At 39.5% G+C, this 21,745-nt stretch overlaps 1 protein-coding gene across 1 annotated transcript in view; it reads left to right on the top strand.

Moving 5' to 3' along the window:
• The window catches only part of LOC143104968 (uncharacterized), a 76,475-nt gene extending 59,337 nt beyond the window's left edge, over nucleotides 1-17,138 (top strand). The window contains exons 4-5 of the mRNA XM_076269332.1: nucleotides 10,401-10,613; nucleotides 15,231-17,138. Of these exons, the coding sequence (XP_076125447.1) occupies nucleotides 10,401-10,613; nucleotides 15,231-15,427 (410 nt within the window). The 3' untranslated portion in view covers nucleotides 15,428-17,138. The remainder of the gene's footprint in view (nucleotides 1-10,400; nucleotides 10,614-15,230) is intronic.
• The last annotated feature ends 4,607 nt before the right edge of the window (nucleotides 17,139-21,745 follow it).

The raw sequence follows: 21,745 nt of genomic DNA, 5'->3' as shown, positions 1-21,745 counted from the left end.
GGCGGTTTCATGGCCTTAACGTTGAACATACGAAACAGTGATACCTCCTCTCCAGTTTTGTCAATCGTTACTTTAAATCCATATTTAGCATTTAATCGTCACTGTATTTTCTTTCTCGTTTCCACTATGTTTCCTCCGAAGTTGTAGCTTTATCTGAAGAGCATGCAGAATCCTGTCCATCTGTCCTGACATCTGTTACTTTCCTTAGGCTACTAAAATAGCGATCCATGCTGGTACTGACTAGCTAACTTCACCTTAGTTAGAAACGTTAGTTTGTTAACAGCTCCACTCCTCCAAATTTCACGAAACTATTAAGCTTCTTTTCAACGAAACATAACGTGAACTCCGTCCGAGCTGGTCTATATCGCGCAGACTGTAGCCTACCTTATGAATGTGCATGTGTGACGTTGGGGACGCAAAACACAGCATTAGCAAAGCACAGGATAGACTGTTACGTAGGCCTACAAAGCTAACATATCCTGTGTCAGTTTGAATCTCATCTCCTCTATAGTATTTTAGATATTTTCAATAAGTAAAGTATTCACACCAATGCGCAACAATTCTGGAAATGGTTTGGAAAAATTAATGATGGAAAAAAGTTATTAATTGTGAAATTACGCATGCTGGAATGCATGTCACGGACCACCTGCAATGACGCCGCGGACCACCGGTTGAAAACCCCTGTTCTATGTAATTTGCACTTTCATAAATTTCATATTTTCAGTTTTATAGCTGATTGTCTTATTTTGTTTACAAGTTACAGATTGAGTCTGTAGATGATGCGGGGTACTTGTTTACTGTTTACATCTTAGGCCTACTTTGCACACTTTGTTGCCGCTAGCTCAGGGGAGAGATTTTATCACTAGGTAGTAGGCCCTACAGCCTGAGACATTCAAAAAAAAAAAAATTGCCTTCTGCATTTTTGATTTGCTTTTCCCTCCATTGTACCAAATTCATACCGAACCGTGATGTCTGAACCGAACCGTGACTTCTATGTACTGTGTCTGAGAATTCTTCCTGGAATTTTAATGAAGACGAAGGAGTTAATAGTGGCAAGCTGAAGGCTGCCAACGAGGGCCAGATGCTAATTGTAAAGCAATTTACAAAAGATTCACTGAACAGAAATGCTGCTGTGGTACATGAAAATTTAGCAAAAACTGTGGAGAATGCAATCAAGCATTTTGGACGATATACAGTATTGGCACAAGCTGGCAGCAGAGCAAATGCTCTCATACTCGCTCTCATGCTCGCTCTCATGCTCACTCTCTCTCTCTCTCTGATTTGTCACTGCTGAAGTCAAATTATAGCCTAGGTGCTTCTACATCAACCACTATCGACAGGAAAGGAAAAAAGTTTAGCCATCAGGAACCGTGAGGAATTTTGCGAACACAAAAGCATGACGGCCTATAACGCGAGAGAACATGGATGTGTTCTCCATTTGAGGAACGTTATAATCGATTGCGGACGTAAACAGACAGCTACAGACACAGAGCACATAGTAGGCCTATTTTCACTTAGTGTGTGCATTCATTACGTAAAACATCATTTGTAGCAAAACAGCGATCAAATATCACATATATGGCAGTGAGTTTTTTGTTTTCATGCATGTCTAGGTAACGGGTGAAGAATGTTTAGGAGACAGACTATCATAAATCCTCAAATTATGGCTTGAGTCTTTTATTTAGGCTGCACAAAGCACAGCACCTTTATTTGGGGCAGGCTTGTATTCGCCTTTATTTCTTACATGGTGCGTTTTAGGCATAGCCTAGACATAGACATAGGAGACGTTTGGAGCGGCATACCGGTAGGCTATCAAAAGCAGAAGATGTTCGATTTGGGATTTAATTTATGTTTGGACTGTTTGATTATATTGTAAATTGCTAAACCTAATAGTGAACCATCAAATACCCCACAGATTTCAGTGGCCATCAGTCCCAACCAGAGTGGGAATTTCACGGTGGCCACGACGGCCATGGTGCACCTTTGAAAATTGGAGGTTCACAGGCCACTGAGGCCTTGGTGCCCTCTGCTTTCAATATTCTGCTTTACGTCCGACTAGCGATTTTTATTTAGCCTATGGCCTGGCAAATTAAGCTTAGCATTCACGGCGCAAATTAATTTAGTCTTTTATGCAGTGGAGAAAGTGACAGCGCACGGCAAGAAAGAGAGTACATCTAAATTCACCCAATCTTTGCTGAATTACTCGCAAAGTAGCCTACTCATCACACAGACATCACATGTACCACATTACACGAAAGAGCTTTTTCTCAGCTTTTAACCCTTAGAACCCGATTGACGCAAAGTGCGTCAAAAAATACACACTTTCTTCTCTGTTACATTGCTCCGGAACGGTTCATCGCAGCGAGATGAAACCTTTATTGCACAACAGAGCAGAAGTGGGGCTTTCCAACGAGACTACACACTTGTCTGTACGATCAAGTATGAAAATTAAAAAAAATCATGAAATTAAATCAAATTGCATCATATTTACAGTCTATACTTCTCTGCATTCACCTGCACACACATTACTCTAGTTTGAATTACTTGCGAACCCGTGATCTCATCGATATGGCAAGCATATCAGATGAAAGAGGGGGCACAGGGCTATCCATTGGTACCATGTTTATCGATCCTTCTGGCTTATAAAACCAGACGAAGTGACTGCAAAATAATAACTTCATGTACACAAACCAACCTGCACACTCATTCCTCTCGTTTGAATTACTCGTGGACCCGTGATCGCATAGATATGCCACGCATGTCAGATGAAAGAGGAGACTCAGAGCTATCATTTGATACCAAGTACATCCTTCTGGGTTATAAAACAGACGATCTGACAGCAAAATAATAACTTCATATAGCTGGACTTACCCCACGTTTTTGTCTGTTCTTGTGGCAAAGCATGTTTATAATCCAATGCTATCATGTGTTTCTCTATGGCAAAGCATGTTCATATTCTGGTTTTGAGATCCTAGCAAATTCCTGCATGGCATCCAATTCAAGGCTCACATTGCATCCCAATTTGTTCAACAAATAAACACCTTTTTTGCCTTTACTTTGTTCATGGCAATGCAGTAAAGAGTTGAGAATTATTATGACTGCATACACACAGGCACGCAGGCTAACAGCAACCTCGGGTCAAGTCAGGTCAGATCAGTTCGTGTCACAGATATGGAGCGCAGAAAGGTCATTTTTCATCACTAAATAAAAAATGGCATTTATTTCCGTAAATCACACAGCAAATATTTCTGTAAATTGCTCAGCCCCAGAGTATCCCTCCAACATGGCAATTATATTGCCCGATTCAGGACAGTCTGCCCTACACACACATGAAATGCATGTAGAGCTGTGAGCTTGCTGTGGTGAGATACATGTCGAAATATAAGAATTTTTATAATACACTTTTTATATTTTAATTCTTTAAAAATCAAAATAAAATCAATGCTAGTATTAATACATGAAATGATGGCAGATCTGAATAGCCTAAACTCTCCTGAAAAAAACAATATATAATATATGTGTGTGGCACTCACAATGACCAGAATAAATCCTTATGAATAAAGGTAGTGAAAATGCCCTAAAAACAGCTTAGGGTTCTAAGGGTTAAACAATGTTGTTGTTGCTAGTTGTTGTGGTAAACGGTTCACAAGAAAAGTAACTAATTTAATCATATTACATTCTGCGCCCGTCTCCCTACCCATTCATCTCGGTGGAATACTTCACAAACTTTTCCCTCAACACATGACCAACCATATATCAGAATAAACCAAACACAAAGGTGTAAAGCATTCTCCTGTACAGTTAGCCATTCCAGAGTTAATTGTTTAGTACATGATTTCATAACAGGCCAAATACAAAATAAATGTTACAAATATCGCCTAGATATCTGTAAATATTAAAATCAAAGGATATACAGCTGACTAGGAGTTTGTCAAAGTAGCCTTAATGATCACAAAATGCCAAGCATGCATGTAGGAGTTTCTTAAAGCTGAAGTGTGCTTAAATTGTTCAATACATGATTTCATAACAGGCCAAATAGAAAATAAATGTTAAAATCAGTTCTTTGATTTACAGTTCTATGTAATATTTTATGTTTCATGTTTTTGTACTGTTTCATACCGTGATGCAGGTCTGCTGCTGTGAATAGGCTAAATATAACTTTTATAATTTTTATGTAGCCTACTGTATAGTTAGTGGGTTTGATCCAGCAAGCCCGCAGCATGGCAAAGCCTTGTTCTTCAATTAAGTTTTCTTATTTATTATCAGTGGTGGAATGTAACGAAGTACAAATACTTCGTTACTGTACTTAAGTAAATTTTCCACGTATTTGTACTTTACTTAAGTAGAATTTATAGTGCATACTTTTGTCTTTTACTTCGTTACATTTTACAGCAATTATCTGTACTTTTACTCAAAACTCTGTACTACATTTCTACAACACCATCGTTCCTTTTTACAATACATTTTATGATCAGATTTTTTTTCTCTCTGACAAACACGTTTGTTTTACCAGGGGGCGGGGTTGCTACCAAAGATTCTGGAGCTACGTGCCCAGCTTCTAAATCTTTTAAATATAAGCTTCTAGTCTAGACCAGGCAAAGCGTGAGCTTGTAGCCATCTGCATTCGGTAGGCTATATTCACCAGACCCATGGCTACACTGTACATGCAACTGTGTTCTGTGCCTTTCTCTGTCTGTTATCTGCAGCGTTAAGGCCTCCTCTCCGATGAGATTGCTATCCGCGGATCAGCGAAGTTACAGGCTATGCCCATGCTTCTGCCACACATCTGATCATTTGCGGCACAAATGAATGGTAGACTATTATAGAACCGCTGGCCGAAAAAAACGTAGCATTTTCCAGATTAGGAAATATTTCTTAATTGTGTGTGATCAAATAAAGAGGCATAGCCTACAATTGGGGGTAGAAATGTGAGCGCTCATTCAATGTCTACTATGTGCGTCTGCGCAAGTGAAACTGATCCTAATCATGAAGACACCTTCCTCAGCAACTTTTCTGTTCAATCAGCAGAATTGGCATTACGATCCACCCGACGTTTCCCTTGTCTACCCCGTTAAACTTCAGGCTCTCGTGTTTTGCTAAATGATATTTTACTCAGCAGATCACCCTAGTAGATGACCAGAATTACAGTCTCTAGAATTGTAGGTCAGAATGTAAACTGGGCCACAGATGGTAAGCACAATTGCATTAGCTTGAAACTATCTAGTCGAGTATAACCTAAAACTAGCTTAATTAAAATGCCACAGCCCATACTAATTTTTCTTTTAGAATATAGATATTAAGAGAATAAATCATTATGCAAATACTTTTACTTTTAATACTTAAAGTACATTTAAAAGCAGGTACTTTTTACTTTTACTTAAGTAGGGTTGTCATTGTGGTACTTTTACTTTTACTAAAGTAAATATTTCTCTGTGTATTTGTACTTTTACTTAAGTACTGAGATTCAGTACTTCCTCCACCACTGTTTATTATTCCCGTTCACCCACTTTTTGCACAGGACTACTGCTCCTAGAGCGTTTGAGGTATCGACACGATTCCAACTAAAAAATTCAGGCCCGAACCGGTGTAGCTTGCTTACATTTTTTCATGTGGCTGCCCCTTGTCGTTTTTGCATTATTCCTGTTTTTCTGCGTTTTTTGGCCCCGTTGAAATGAATGGCAGAATGTTCAGGATTTGAATTTCGATTATGACATCACAGCTTGCACCTGGCAGAGTTCTAAGCCATCTAATGGGCTGGGCTGGGCTGTCTGTGTATGTCAAGTCAAGTCAAATTTATTTATATAGCACATTTCAAAGCAATAGCATTGCACCAAAGTGCTTTACATAAAATAATAATAAAAATAATAATAATAATAAAAATAATAATAATAACAATAATACATATACATACATATAAACATATTAAAAAAAGGGAGAGGTGAGGGAGTCAGGGAGTGTTAAAAGCTAGGGAGAAGAGGTAGGTCTTTAGGTTGGATTTAAAACTACTAATAGTGGGGCAGGATTTCACAACATCAGGAAGGCTATTCCAAAGCTGGGGAGCATAGAAAGAGAAAGCTCTGTCACCTTTGGATTTAAGAGAGGCAGAAGGAACACAAAGAAGACACTGGGAAGATGATCGAAGGTGTGTGCATGTAACTTTTGACCTGTATGTCCAATTTTCAAAAATGAGGTACCGTTGGAATTCTTGGTTGAAGCCGAGTTCCATGCCCCTGATCAAACCCACTCTTGCAGTTCCTCGGAAACACAATTCTAGTTAATTTTGGCCTTGGTGCCCTGACGTGTGGCCTTGCCCCTAAAATTATGAAATTCCAAGTCTGGTCCCAACATTTAGCAATATAATCAAACAGTCCAAACGTAAATGAAATCCCAAACCAAACATCTGCTTTTGATAGTCTACCGGTATGCCACTCCAAACGAAACGCATGTCTCTCAATAAAACACATCATGTAAGAAATAAAGGCCTGTCTCGAATACAAGCCTGCCCCAAATAAAGGTGCTGTGCTTTGCGCAGCCTAAATAAATAAAAGCCATAATTTGAGGATTTACGATAGTCTGTCTCCTAAACATTCCTCACCCATTATCCAGACATGCATGAAAACATTTGAAAACAAAACTCACATTTTGAGAATGATGACTTTCTCTTCTGCATTGTCCTAACTGTTAAAACAAGGCATATATGACGAGGCATTGCAGTAATGTTTAGAGAGATACACTGTAAGGTTGGCTGCAAAGATTAATATGCAGACTGTTACGATTGACTGACAAACACGCGCACACACATTATCGAAATCATACGCCGGACGCTTTAGTCTATAGTCTTTCTACAGGAGTTTAGTGATGTGGTGTAAACCGGGACATTTTAGCGTCCCGACAGGCTTTTGTCGGGACTCGGGACACGCAACTCAAAATCGGGACTGTCCCGGTTAAACCAGGACGTCTGGTCACATTCTGTGTGAGTTGAATAACTTGCCTTTTCAGATTAAATGTCCATAGGCTACTGGTTAAGAAAGATGACAGTCTCTAAAATAGGAGTAGCTTCCTTAGTATGCATTGTTGAAAGTCTGCACGTTCTTTTAAAACGCACATCTTTTTCTTTCTCTCATTCTCAGAAGTAGCCTCCCGAGAATTTGCTCTCCTGCCGGCTTGTGCCTCCACATTGCCCAAAATGCTTGATTGCATTGCATTCTCCACATTTCTAGCTAAATTTTCATGTACCACATCAGCATTTTTGTTTAGTGAATCTTTTGTAAATTGCTTTACAATTATCTACTAATATCTTTCTCCACCGAGTTTGTTCCTACTATTTGCCACTTGCATAGCCTAGGATTAAACGGAGTTGAGAAGGGCGCACCACCGATACACCCGTCTTCAGTGTACTGTGGCTTGAATTCAATCTAACAATCAAGTAGTTTCAAGGGCGCGGGAAGGTGGGTGCTGAGGGTGCTGCAGCACCCCTTGCTTTTTGTCAATAGGCTTACAAATTCGCAGTTTGTCATTATATTTGTTGTCAAATAGGCAAATAGCAATAAAGGTTATGGATATTTGAATATAGCTATCCATAGTCAAGATTAAACGTTATAGTCTAGCTATAGAAGTGAAAGTGACGTGACTCGCTGAGGAGAGACGTTGCAAGCAGGCTAGTTGACTTCGAGAAAAGAATATTAGGCTACAGAAAAGAATACAGGATTTTTTTCTCTCCCGGCAGTAAAGACAGTAGATTCAGTGTTTAAAATGTAAATGCAAACTAAAGGTAGGCTAACTATGCATATGACAGGGCCGTAGTCACCATAGACTTTGGGATATTCAGACGTGACCAAAATGTCCCCCCCAATATTCGGACATAGAAAAATAAAGAAAGAAAAAAACGCTATAGGCTATTACAGGAAACCAACAAGTCCCGCCATCTGAAATGAAATCAAACATAAATAACGCACAAATTAGTGACCTGTTGATGGTTTCAGAGAGAGTAGCCTACACTGAGTGATTTGTCCTGGAGGTTTTGCGTTTGATGCGTGCGCTATCAAAAGCTTCCTGCACCCTGCTGCGGTGCAGGCTGTCAACAATATCGCAAAAGATACCGGTACAATTCTCACAAAACTTGTTGGAAAGGTGTAGCACTGTCTAAGGAAACCCCATTCATTTTTGAAGCTGATCAGACTCAAAGGGAACTTTGAAGCAATTCCATATTGTAGCCTATTTTCTCGCAATGATAGCGAAAGTGAAACGTAATATCCTTTTATTTGAATTTGTGCGTGCCTGTGTCATTCATTTCTTTCAAATGTCTTACAACATAAAAAATGCATTCATATGCTAGTAGTAATATCAGAAATGAACCGGTTTATAAGCCTCTTAGAAATGGTTGTTGCATCTTGCATGTTACGCTCAATCGCGCATCCATGCAGGCAAAACGTAGCACTCAAATGTGGCGACGGCACAAAAGTTGAAAAAACATTCACCAAATAATGTGTTTCTACATGTTAACACAAAATGTAATTTCTGTCAGAAACCAGCCTATAATGCATAGGGTAACTTGAGGTGAGTCAGACAGAAGAGGGACCTGACTTAGTAGGCTAGTCTATCTTGAATCCCATCCCTTTCAAACTACCTTAAAATTGTGTGATTAGCCGCCAGAATAATAAAATCTAAATACAAAATATGATTGGGCTATAGGTCCAAACCTATGAGTAAGCATTCAGTGTATTAAAGAGGTTATCACCTCTTTAAGTTTGTATTTTCTTTTAAAATATAAATTTTGGAGACAAATGGAGTCATACCACAGGTCTATATCCAGGGATGGATTATTGGATTATGGATTATTACTGGGCCCAAGAGCTCAGGGGGCCCTGAAGCCTAAGACTGTGTGAAGTTGCTTCTCCGCCCTTCTCTTCTATTTCCACAAAACTCACAAGTCGTCATAATATAAAGGGTCATTTTTTTTAAGTCTTCCGGGGAAGTATGCCCCTGGGCCCCCCTATCTTAACTGGGGAGGGTTTTTTTGCATCTATGCCCAGGGGTTCATAATCCGTGCCTATGTCCGTCAAAAGTTTGGTATATCCTAATTGAGTGATTTAACTAATGACTTGTTTGTGATTTTAATAATATTTTTGCATGGCAGGAAATGTATAAAAATTCTGTTATTCAAATTCACACCGCACCACAGATTTGGTCCCCCCCAATGTTGACATCATGGCTACGGCCTTGGCATATGAACATCCAGAGGCTGATCTGTCAAAAATGAAACCATGGCGATCGTGGGTTATATCTTGCCTGCTTATTAGGCCATGCACCTGTCAGAACTCCGTGTAGCATGCATAGCCTACTGCCAGTTTCTATACCATCACCAACTAGTTCGCACTTTGGATATATCGTTGAATTGTGAAAAGCCCAATTTCGAATACCAAACGACAACAGATGAGGTAGGATGCATCTTTTGCAATTAGTCTTTGGCAAGCCCACGACCTCACGTACGGCTCAGTTTCTGTTAGTGTCAGGCAATGTGGCTGATCTAGCCCAAATCCACGAATTTCGTGTTGGTGAGACCTGTTGCCTATCAGTAGACATGTCATCTCGAGTTCCACGACAGCTTAGCTAGTGCCACCGAAATATGACACTGAAATCCTTTCACTATTGAAGTCGCTCAGATAGAAACCGCTGTAATTGGTGGTTAGGACACTTTTGCTGTGGAGTGGAGAAGCCATAAGTTAGGCTACTCAGAAATTGTTTGCCATTGTAGGTCATTGCAGCCTAATTATATTTTCAAGCCAAACATCTCTGGTGTGGTTTTGACAATCAGAAAAGCAATATACTGAAATAGTTTAATGATGTAAAGTCAAGTGCGCTTCTATGGGTCTGGTGTGTGTGCGCGTAGTTTTTATTGATGAGTCGGAGTGGCAAGTGCTGCGCATAGTTGCAGTGGAAGTGGCTGTTCTCGCTCTTAGGTCTACCAGAGGTCAGAGGTCTACTCATACACGGCGCTGAAATGGCGTATTTACCTGTCTAAATTCGAATCATATCATGCTAGGGGAGAAATCGTCGGACATCCATTATTTTGTTATTCAGCACCCCTGGTCAAAAATATGTTCCCGCGCACCTGAGTAGTTTGATTGTTCATATATGTTCATATATGAATTGGTAGGCCCCAATAGTATATGCCTTAAAATCCTTTTAATTATTGAGTTCAAAGGGGAAAGGCAGTACAGCATAGTATTATTATAAGCACTGTAAACAGCACGCACGGTTCGACAGGTCCATATTTTTGCACCATCACACGACACCCAGGCTGGTTTGACAGCATCCTAAACAATAGGCTTAGCAGACAAGTATCTTGCAAGTATCTTGTTAAGATTATGTTGAGATTGAGACTGTGGTCCTCTTTGCAGCGGTGGTGGCAACTACCACCCACACAACAACAGTGGTCACTACACCATATCCTCAAAACACCACCCCTGCCCAACAGTATCCAGGATACCAACCTGTGGCACCACAGCCTGGATATGGAACCCCAGCAGGGTATGGGGGTCAATCCATGCCTAGTGCACCATACCAAGGACAATCTTATGCTGTTGGACCTCCTCCTCCTTATCAAGAGAGTAGTAAGTATCAAAGAATATCTGTTTAGGCCTATCCTGTCCGTCTGTTCTTTGCATACTTCTCAGACCGTCTGTCCAATCAACTTCACGTGTTGAGTATGAAGTTGTTTGGATGTGAAATGTGACATGAGATACCGAAGAGCAGCCATCACCAAATGGCGGACCGCGGTCCGAGTCCGGACCGTGACGTGATCCTATCCGGACCCAGACCATAATAGCCTAATTTAGATTTTCACGTAAGATTTCAAACCTGCGCTAAATGTTTCGTTGGTTAGGATAACAGTATTTACTTCAGGAGCTTCAGGAACCATTATTTCGCTTGCTGCTACTCAGCCAGTGAAATCTGTGAATTCTGTCGAAGTCGAGTCAGTGAGTAAAGTAGCCTACTATGGAGAAGAGACTGAAACGAGCGAGGAGAGGAGACGGGACGAGAAACAATTAGATGGATATCTAAGTTAACGATAAGTAAGTTATTTTCAAATCATCGATTGCTCAAAGAGGAGAAAGCTAGACAGCGAGAACAGAGCTTTGTGTAACGATACGGGGGCAATACCACGCAAAACTGTCACGTCCGTAACGCCAACTAAATATGGATGTGACAGTTTTGCGCGGAATTGCCCTGGACCTCTTCTATATATTCTGAGACAGGCGATTTTAAGCGCCAATTTGAAACACCTCTACTAGACAAAGCATATATTTTGAGCAAGCATAGGGTAGGCTAGGCCCATTCAACAGTGAACTGAGACCACAGAATATTTTACGATTTAAGAAGGCAATATGATTGATCCACCACAATCTAGTTAAGCATTCGCTGCCCAACAACGTGATATTCCTGGGTTTCCAGGATTTCGGGTCAACATAAAAAAAAAAACTAAAAATGCACGTTAAGATCTTAAAAATAGCCAAGGCTACTCAGTTTTTCTCCCCAATTAGGCTACCCTTATCTTGCCTTATTTCTCCTCATTTCGAATGTTGCCTTTTAGTTTACTTATTTTATTTCACATTAAACATAACATTAAGGCCTAGGCTACAATCTTTTATTTCTTGAATTTCCCCTTGGGGATCAATAAAGTATCTATCTATCTATCTACAACTAGGCTTCATCCATCCATCCATCCTAATATTATACATGTATACATAAACATATACATAGCCTAAACACACGTTAAACATTATGATGCTCCGGACCTTTGCTTGAGGAAATTTTCTGTAACTGGACCTCGCTGAAGATTAATTGAATAGGCCTACCCCTGCCGTAGAGTGATGGAATCTTTTTTTTTTCAGTCAGTTGATTAATGCAGTGTCTGTTTGAAACCGGATAGAATGATGCATTTGTAAACTGCCACTCTGAGCATTCTCTGTTACTTTACCATTCTTAAATGTTAATTTGTTAAATTGATGTTTGTTTATTCAGAGTGTCACACTCTTAGCAATTAAGTAAATCTCAAACGGTTCACTGTAATGTTATTAACTCTATGTTATTAACTCTTGAGAAGTAGGCTACAATGACTGTCTTTGGATGTTAAACAGGCTACTTAGGCTTTGGCAGTCATGTTTTAAACCCCGCCATGCACGCAAGTGTAAACGCGAACAGCAAAGCTGCGTGCCTGCCTACTTTCAGCGTGATTCATTATTAGGCAGCAGAACACAACGCTAAGCGGGGGGAGCTAAGCTAAGCGTAGTAGGTTAAGTTAGTCCAGACTCTGACTATTATACTATTCTGGATACTGCAATAAATGAAGTGAAGAGAGTCTCTCACCTTGAGTTCTCAACTCCTGTCGCCTTTCAAAGTAGCCCTGGAGCGTTTCTCAAACTATGAGCCACGGACCAGCACCGGCCGCAACTTGGACACTGCTGCTCCGCGGAGTGAAATTATTCTCGGGGCTTCGTCTAATATTTTGCTGCGCAATTAATCAAGGAACCGCAGACCGACATAAAAAGAAAACAAACGTTTCTGCAATCAGTAGGTAATATATGCCAATTTGGTGTCATCAAACATAGAGGCATACAATTAAATAGTGGTATGAGTGTTTATTCAATGCATCCGTGTGCGCGAGACATTGAAACCACTCGATAACGTTGGTAGCAAAGCTCCGCTTCAACCTATTGGAAGGCTATTTAATTATGAAATTACATTTAATAGAATTACTTAGATTTATGTAACTTCCATAAAAAAACAGCACAGACTATATAATACACTGTCTAGCATTGAGTATTGTATAGTCAAATTTGAATATAATGTGGCCAAAAGCTATTGTAGCATAATTAGTCTTCCTGTTAAAGATCTCCAGATCAGTGATTTACGCCTATCTGATCTGCCATTTACCATTCACAAAAGCAGGTATTGCGTTTCCTGAATCCTTACATTCAGTGGATTCAATGGCACCCAATTTCTGTTGTTTTGAGAAGTTTTTCTCATGCAACCATGCAAAAGCAATTAAATTATTGTATTTATGTTTGCATTAGTAAAGCAGTCCTCTGATGTGCATGTTTTCACAAACGTTTTGTGAACAATGTTAGCACTTTAAACATTGACTGCTTTGAAGTGCACATATAACAACATAGCTATATTGGGAGGGGAGGTGGGTTCATGTAGGTGGGCCCTATGACCCCAAAGTATGCCATGACCGGGCCTCAGGTCAAAGAAGTGTGAGAAAGGCTGGGCTAGCCTACTCAACAGGTTTGTCTATGATAGTAGGGTGCTTTGTTTCCATTTCCATATGGCATTTTAGTTTTGATGGTTTCATGCTCTCATGTGCCAGTAATTAACACACACTGTGGTTTCTGCTGGTCATTTTGCCATATTCTACCATGCTAAAATGATATCTAACATGACCTGTCACAAACATTGAACATTGTCTATGTCCATGGCAACACTGGCATACAAATAAAGTCTATCAAAGGTCTGACATTAGCTCTGAGGGTAGCATTTTAAATGTTTTTTTTTTTTTAATACATAATGTTTTTGAACAGGTTACTAAGCTTCTAAAAAAAGTAGTTTGAACAACACTTTTCAGGTAGTTTTAGTTTAACCCAACTATAATTCTCCGTTCGGTATAGTATAGAGATGCACCGATATGGAATTTTAGGGCCGATAACGATAACCGATATTTATTGGTTTGTTGTGGCCGATACCGATACGATAACCGATAAAATTGTGAAAAGTGATTTGGGGAAAGCATTTAATAAGCATAATTTTATTGCGGTAATTTTACCTACCACTAGCCTGACGAGCCAGACCCACATTAAAATGTAGGGTCTGGGCACTCACCGTTCGCAGTGCTCAGTCCGAGAGGCGGGATAATCAGTTGTCTTTCAAATTCCCTCTGCACGCAATAGGACAGCGGCAGCGCTATGAGTCCCATGCGTTTCCCACCAGCGGAGCTAGTTGGCTAGTTCAAACGTTTGCCAACTTAATAAAAGCTTAACTTGTGTCACACTGTTCGCCAACAGCAACATCCATCTTATTTGTTTTCAAGTAGCAGGGAATTCAAGCCAAACCGTTGCAACTCTGCCATCAATCATTATGTTAAGCCCACCTAACGATTTGCTGCCGCTAGGGGCGCGTCTAGATTTCTAGGCTAACCTACCACCAAATGATGGACAGAACTCATAATAGTCCTCAATAGTACAGCAGTCAACATAACAGTAGCCTAGCCTTACAGTATGTGTGGCTCCTTTAAGTGAACCTGACGTCAGTGAATTGCGAGTGAGTGGCTAGAGAGTATGAATTGTTTTCATTTAGGACTAAACACTCATAAACGGCTCAGCTGGGAATAAGTTACAGTATAGCGACCAAATCAGAGTTTGTGAGGGAAACCCCTTGTGAGGGTTTAGTTTCAACTGCGGGTAACTGAATAAAGCTGCAACTCCTCAGACTGTATCTTATGTCTACTCTGTTGCGCACAACCTGCTGCAGCAGAAATGAAAGGAGTTAGCCCCGAAGGTTTTAATAACTTATTATGATGACCTGTCTGGAACTGAAGCACGAATGGTTAGCATATTTCTAGGTAATAATACAAAACCCAAGCTAAAGTAATGCAAATATAATACTAAAACACAACTTAGAACTAGGCCTACTTATGTACTCGTCCCACTAACGAGTTTGTTTATTTGTTTCCCCGACCAGCGCGGTAAAGTGCAAACACATCAGCACAAGACGACTCTAGATAGGGCTGAGCTCCGCTCTGGTAAGGTTAAATGGCGGATCATTCACGAGAGGATTTTGAGATGCACAGATTCCCAAATGAACGCATATCCACAGAAATACTTTCACACCGCTGACATTATATTGAGGAAAAAGTATAGCCAACCAAGCTCAAGTAGCTCAGTGTAGCCAGACGGACCTTACATAGGCCTAAATTAGGAAAATATCGGCGCAAATTATCGGCCAGAATTCTGTTATCGGACCGATAATAATATTTTCATTTTTTCACTTATCGGCCAATAATATATCGGCCGCCGATATATCGTGCATCCCTAGTATAGTAGTTAAGCTACTTCCAATGTGAAGTAATTGCTTGCTTAAAGTTCCCCCAACACTTGCAGTTTTCACAAACCTATCGAAATAGGATTAATTGATGAACTAGGCAACAAACTTAACCATGTCTGTCCCCACAGCTGGCCCTGGATATCCTGTGAACTACAGCCAAGCAGCATACACTCCAGGTCAACAGTCCTACCCTCTGCAACCGCCAGTGCCGGCAGGTTACCAGGCCCAGCCTCCTCCACCTGCAGATTTAAATGCCATGCAGCCTGCCTACAACCCTGCCTACAACCCTGCCTACGTTGCTCCACCTTCCAAGCCTGCTTACTAAACATTATATGCGTTCCCCCCTTCTTTTTATATAATTCCCTCATGCTGATCTTTGACACTGCTATTTAATATGAAGTGGCAGCCTCTTAGAAAGCTCTCTGCTTTTTCTTCTCTAAGAAACATTTCAGTGTTTTTTCTGTCCTGTAAGGTAGTAAACAAAAGGGAATATACAGTATGTCTTGTATGCAAGTTATGTTTTTGCGCAACCATTGCAAGAATTGTCAGCTATGCTTAGCACAATTTTAATATTATGCACTGAAGAGAATTCTAAAGGAAATGTTTACATTTGTCACTTTATTTTAGCATATAGAATTCTATGACGTGTTTTTAACTTATTATGTGTACTTCTGATTGTGGAGGGGCTAAAGTGATTTGCGAGTGATTCATTTTCTCCATCAACCAAATAATATGGAGTTTTGGTTCAATCTGAATGCTCAATTTTCCTCTGAATTCTCAGGTTGTGTCAGGCCTGAATGTGAAATTGTTCATGTGGTATTCTGTAGATTTTCTTTTTCTTTTGAACAAGTTCCGCAAAATGCCTTATTTCTTTTATGCTGTATAATGTTAAAGATATTAGCTAATATAGGAGCAAAGCCAACCAGTGCTTTGGTTAAGCTAATTAAGTTAGTGATAAAAAAAAAAAAAAAAACATTTTGTATATTGTGTCTTGGTCAAAGTATGCATTGGGATCAGATATTGTTATCACATCATTAAACAATAATTTATTTTGATCACACAAGGAGTTCAGTTGGTAAAATATTTGTCAAAGTAGTAAAACTGGTTGCCTCATATCCCTACCAGGTCAATGATCAAAATATTGCGTTGGTATTACATTTTTTTTGTACTTTGTCTGGCAAAAAAATTACTAACACAGTTTATGAAGATCTGTACATACTTGCTAATTCTTCCCACCTTTTCAGTTGTCACCTTTCAGTTTTCACCTTGGTTTGTGACCTACTGTAACTCCTGGTTTAAGACTGGCTAATCCCTATCAGTGCCAAAGGCCATTTCCTCAATGGACATCCATTGTTTAATGTTGATTTGAGAAAAACAGCTGTAAAGTGCCTTTTTGTCTTACACCCGACTCAACATTTTACTATTTCTCTATTGAGAATGTTTTTTGAATCCTTCTTAATGCATCATGGCATTTATCCATGGCATCATGGATATCCATGACACTTTTGGCCTGCATGGCTTAGACCTTGGTGGAAATTGTTGTAACGGTTTTGACACTCCAGCCCAGCCTTAATTACACATACAGTTTTGTAATGTTAACTTGCATTTACAGGTACATCATAAAAAATGAATATCATGGAAATTTTCAATTTTCCCATAATTTATTTCAAAAGCTGAAACTTTTATGTAATCTACATTCATTACACAAAGTGAAAAGCCTTTTTGTTTTAATCTTTATTATTATTATGGTTTACAGCTAATGGAAATCAAAAATCCAGAATCTTATTTTAGAATAAAAATAAATCTGAGATGAGCTCTAATCAGCTGATTGTCAAATCACCGGCAATGGTTTCCTAAACCTTTAATCTCTCTGTCTGGTCAAGACAATGGACTTTTCCATGAAATTGTATTTTTTTAAGATGCACCTGTAGTTAATGGAAGAGAAATTTAAGTGGTATATTTGCAATGCAATGTTATTTTATATCCTTAAACACATTTTTATGTCAAGAAATAACAAATAAAGAACATCCTTTTAACTCAAGTTTCCTGAGGGAATTAATGCAATCTCAACTTGCGTGCTACTTTAAGTATGAGTCACCTTTTCCACTGCCATGTCTGGTGTTTTGCGTGTCAGAACCTTTTCTACGGAAACGCACGGAAGCGCATTTCTGTCAAAATGATGAGATTTAAAGTCAAAATAATAATTCATAATTATGAAAATAAAGTAGAAAACGAAAGTTGTTCATCTTGGGGAGATACAAACACCTACCAAAGTTGGTGTGTCTAGCTGAAAGTATGTGCAAACCACTGCATCAGTCACCTAAGGGGGCGCTACTGAGTCCCTGGGCCACGCCCGGGGCCAAGCCTTTATGCCTGTGTAGTAGGGGTGTGAATCTCTCATGTAAAAGACGATACGATTCGCATCTAGATACATGGGCACGATTCGATACAAGAAAAGATACATGTTTATAAAAAAACGATTCAGTACGATTCGATGCAATTCGATGTAGTTCAAGAATGGAAAGCATTCTGAAAGATTTTTTATAATTTGCTCAAGGTGCACATTCATTTTATATTATCAATTATCATGGTCATGGTTGTCAATTAGGCAACAAAATGTGTAAATATGATTATCTAAACTGAGGTTTGTTTCATATACTGTATTGAAATGAAAAAAGAATAGTCTACATTTCAGTCAAGCACAGCAGCCAAATACAACATAAAAATACATTTTTATAGACTTTACAGATTTTATAGAGTTATATCTGATTGTTTTCATGGAGCTGAGGTAAGACAATACCGAAATAAAATAAAACAGTGCTTGAGACACTCTTGGCCTTTTCTCATATAGGCCTAGCCTACCCTACAAGAATAAAATAGGCCTACAAATCAATGAACTCTCTGGGCTTATTTTGTTCCAACAGTAGACCTAATGCAGAACCTAAAATGCCACAAGTCTGAGTGAATATGAACAAAATCATTGGCTAATAATTTATGCATTGTTTTAGCAGCAAGGGCCAAATTATTATTTAACATTAAGGAAATCCCTTCATCAAAGGTAAGGCTACTCTACAGACTATCGTTGCTGTTTAGGAAAGCTATAAGTGCTTAATTTCACGCTGGATTTCGAAAAACAAAAGCCGACCGAGTGCAAGTTGTCACATGGTTAAGTTGCAATAGATGTATGGGTAATGAGGTCATTTGACAACTTTGGGCAATGAATGTAACCAAAAACGAACTGCATTACCCACAATTCCGTGCCACGTATAGTTTCAAAACCGGAAGTGGGATGAACAAGCTGCTTGGAACGTAAATGAGTCTGAGCGAGCAGAAAAGGTTGTGCACCGATTCATAACAAGTAAATCTATATAACGACCGGTTCATTTCAGTTTGTTTCCGATACGGGGCTTCACGTATCGATGTAGCAGTATCTTACACGTTAAAAACGGATACCGATACGTATCGGTTAATCTTTACACCCCTACTGTGTAGCCATTATGATACCAGATGTGTGTGCCAAATTCCAAGACTTTTCATCCATGTTAACCACCTCAAAAATAGCAAAAAGGTGAACTAAAAATAATAATAATAATAATAATAATAATAATAATAAATATAGCCGCAAGCGGCAATGGCGGGCCCGAGCACCTGCGGGCCGCAACCCGTGACATGTCAGAATCCACCGACGTGGTGCATTTGTAAAATGTACATATTTGATGTGTGTGCTATTTGTTTTTGCATGTTATTTTAGGGCACATTTATTTGCGAATGAAAGAAAATTTCTGATACACTTTTTGGCCAGATAGTGGCGCTATATTAGGCATTTGAATTACACATGTGAATATCATCACAATAATGATATCCAATATTTTGCAAAGTTTCAGATCAACCAATATTACCAATTTCTGGCACATATTCCTGCTTGGCCAGGTGGTGGTGCTATGCCAGGCAGGTCCATAGGGTCTCTGGATATCATCATAATTATAATATCTATTAACCTGAGAAGTTTCAGACCATTCATTCAAAGCATAGAGCATTTCTGGCATATTTCCGGCTTGGCCAGATGGTGGCGCTATGCTAGGCCTGTGAATTATGCATGTGAATATCATCACAATAATGACATCCAATATTTTATAAAGTTTTAGATCAATAACTTAAGGCATTGTCCATTTCTGGCACATTTCCTGCTTGGCCAGGTGGTGGCGCTATGCCAGGCAGGCCCATTGGGTGTCTGAATATCATCATAATCATGATATCTATTAACCTGAGAAGTTTCAGACCATTCATTCAATGAACTGTGATTTATGACACATTTCCTCTTCATGTGGTGAGATATTAAAATCATATCAAATATATAACATATCAAAAATCCCTTCACAATTTAACATCAGCGACATCTTGGCATAATGTTTGCCAAATTTCACATGAATCTGACAAACCGTCTAGGAGCAGTATGTTAAAATTGATCATGTGACATCAGTGTAATTGTCATTCTTTCTGTTGCCAGTTGGTGGCACTATGCTAAACATGAATTATGGGCATGTAAATATTATCATTAACATGGTCTTCAATGACCTGTGAAATTTAAAACATTTCAAGCCATGCATGGTGAATTATGACACATTTATTGCTTATGTGGAAGGGTATTAAAATTAATAATTTCGCCATTTCGTCAAATTACAACATATCAAAAAAAGGCTTCACAATTTATAATCAGGAACATCTCGGCGTCATGTATACCAACTTTGACATGAATCGGATCAACCGTCTAGGAGGAGTACGTTAAAATTGATCATGTCCACAATGCACAAAATCTCAATTACCTCACTTCCTGTGGGCGTGGCTAATGGCATGTTAATACAAAAGTTGTTTGTTTTTGGGAGTTACATACACCCACCAAATTTGGTGCGTGTATCTAAAACTATATGCCAACCACAAGTCACAGTGACATAAGGGGGCGCTATGGAGTTCCTGGGCAACGCCCGGTGCCAAGCTTTTATCCCTGTCTATTCACTGTATCACTTGATGTGTGTGCCAAATTTCATGCGTTTTCACCCATGGGAAGCACCTCCTTTGGCATCATGATTCATCACATATTTCATCACATATTAGTCTGCACAAAATCCCAAATACCTCACTTCCTGTTGGGCGTGGCTAATGCATTGTACATTCGAAAGTTGTTCATCATGGGGAGATACAAACACCTACCAAATTTGGTGTGTGTAGCTGAAAGTATATGCCCACCACGGGATCAATCATCTAAGGGGGCGTAAGGGGGCGCTAGCGAGTCTCTGGGCCATGCGCGGGGCCAAGCTTTTTTACCTAGCTGCTTTGTGTGACACCTGATGTGTGTGCCAAATTTCAAGACTTTTCGATTACGTTAACCACCTCAAAATATTTGCCAACCACGGGATCAGTCACCTAAGGGGGCGCTAGCGAGTCCCTGGGCCACGCCCGGGGTCAAGCTCTTCTACCTAACTGCGTTGCGTGACACCTGACGTGTGTGCCAAATTTCAAGAATTTTCGACCATGTTAACTCCCTCAAAAACAGGAAAGCAAAAAAGTAGAATAACAATAATAAATAATAAATATAGCCGCAAGCGGCAATGGCGGGCCCGAGCACCTACGGGCCGCAACCCGTGACATGTCGGAATCCAACAAAGCACCGACGTGGTGCGTGTGTGAAATGTACATATTTGATGCGTGGGCTATTTGCTTTTGTATTTTATTTTCTGTCACATTTACTCACTTGGCCAGGTGGGGGCATAATGCAAGGCAGGCCCATTGGGTGTCATCATAATCATAATATATATTAACCTGAGAAATTTCAGACCATTCATTTTAAGCAACATTTCTGATACACTTTTTGGTTGGCCAGATGGTGGCGCTATGTTAGGCATTGAAATTACACATGTGAATATCATCACAATAAAGATATTCAAAATGTTTGTAAATTTTCAGATCGATCACTTAAGGCATTGTCCATTTCTGGCACATTTCCTGCTTGACCTGGTGGTGGCGCTATGCCAGGCAGGCCCATAGGGTCTCTGGATATCATCATAATTATAATATCTATTAACCTGAGAAGTTTCAGACCATTCATTCAAAGCATAAAGCATTTATGGCATATTTCCTGTTTGTCCAGATGGTGGCGCTATGCTAGGCATGTGAATTATATGTGTGAATATCATCACAATAATGATATCCAATATTTTATAAAGTTTCAGATCAATTACTTAAGGCATTGTCCATTTCTGGCACATTTCCTGCTTGGCCAGGTGGTGGCGCTATGCCAAGCAGGCCCATTGGGTGTCAGAATATCATGATAATCATAATATCTATTAACCTGAGAAGTTTCAGACCATTCATTCAATGCACTGTGACTTTATGACACATTTCCTGTTTATAGGGTGAGATATTAAAATCATATCAAATATATTACAACATTCAAAAATCCATTCACAATTTAACATCAGCGACATCTTGGCATAATGTTTGCCAAATTTCAAATGAATCTGACAAACCGTCTAGGAGGAGTATGTTCAAATTGATCATGTGAAATCAGCATAATTGCCATTCTTTCTGTTGCCAGTTGGTGGCGCTATGCCAAACATGCATTATGGGCATGTGAATATTATCATTA

Source organism: Alosa pseudoharengus, unplaced genomic scaffold, assembly GCF_046254945.1.
Source record: "Alosa pseudoharengus isolate Yale_2024_CS ecotype anadromous, Long Island Sound unplaced genomic scaffold, YU_APseudo_1.1 YU_APseudo_1.1_scf_5, whole genome shotgun sequence".
Lineage (NCBI taxonomy): Eukaryota > Metazoa > Chordata > Actinopteri > Clupeiformes > Clupeidae > Alosa > Alosa pseudoharengus.
The sequence above is the reverse complement of the archived record's forward strand: the minus strand, read 5'-3'. Positions and strand labels throughout refer to the sequence as shown.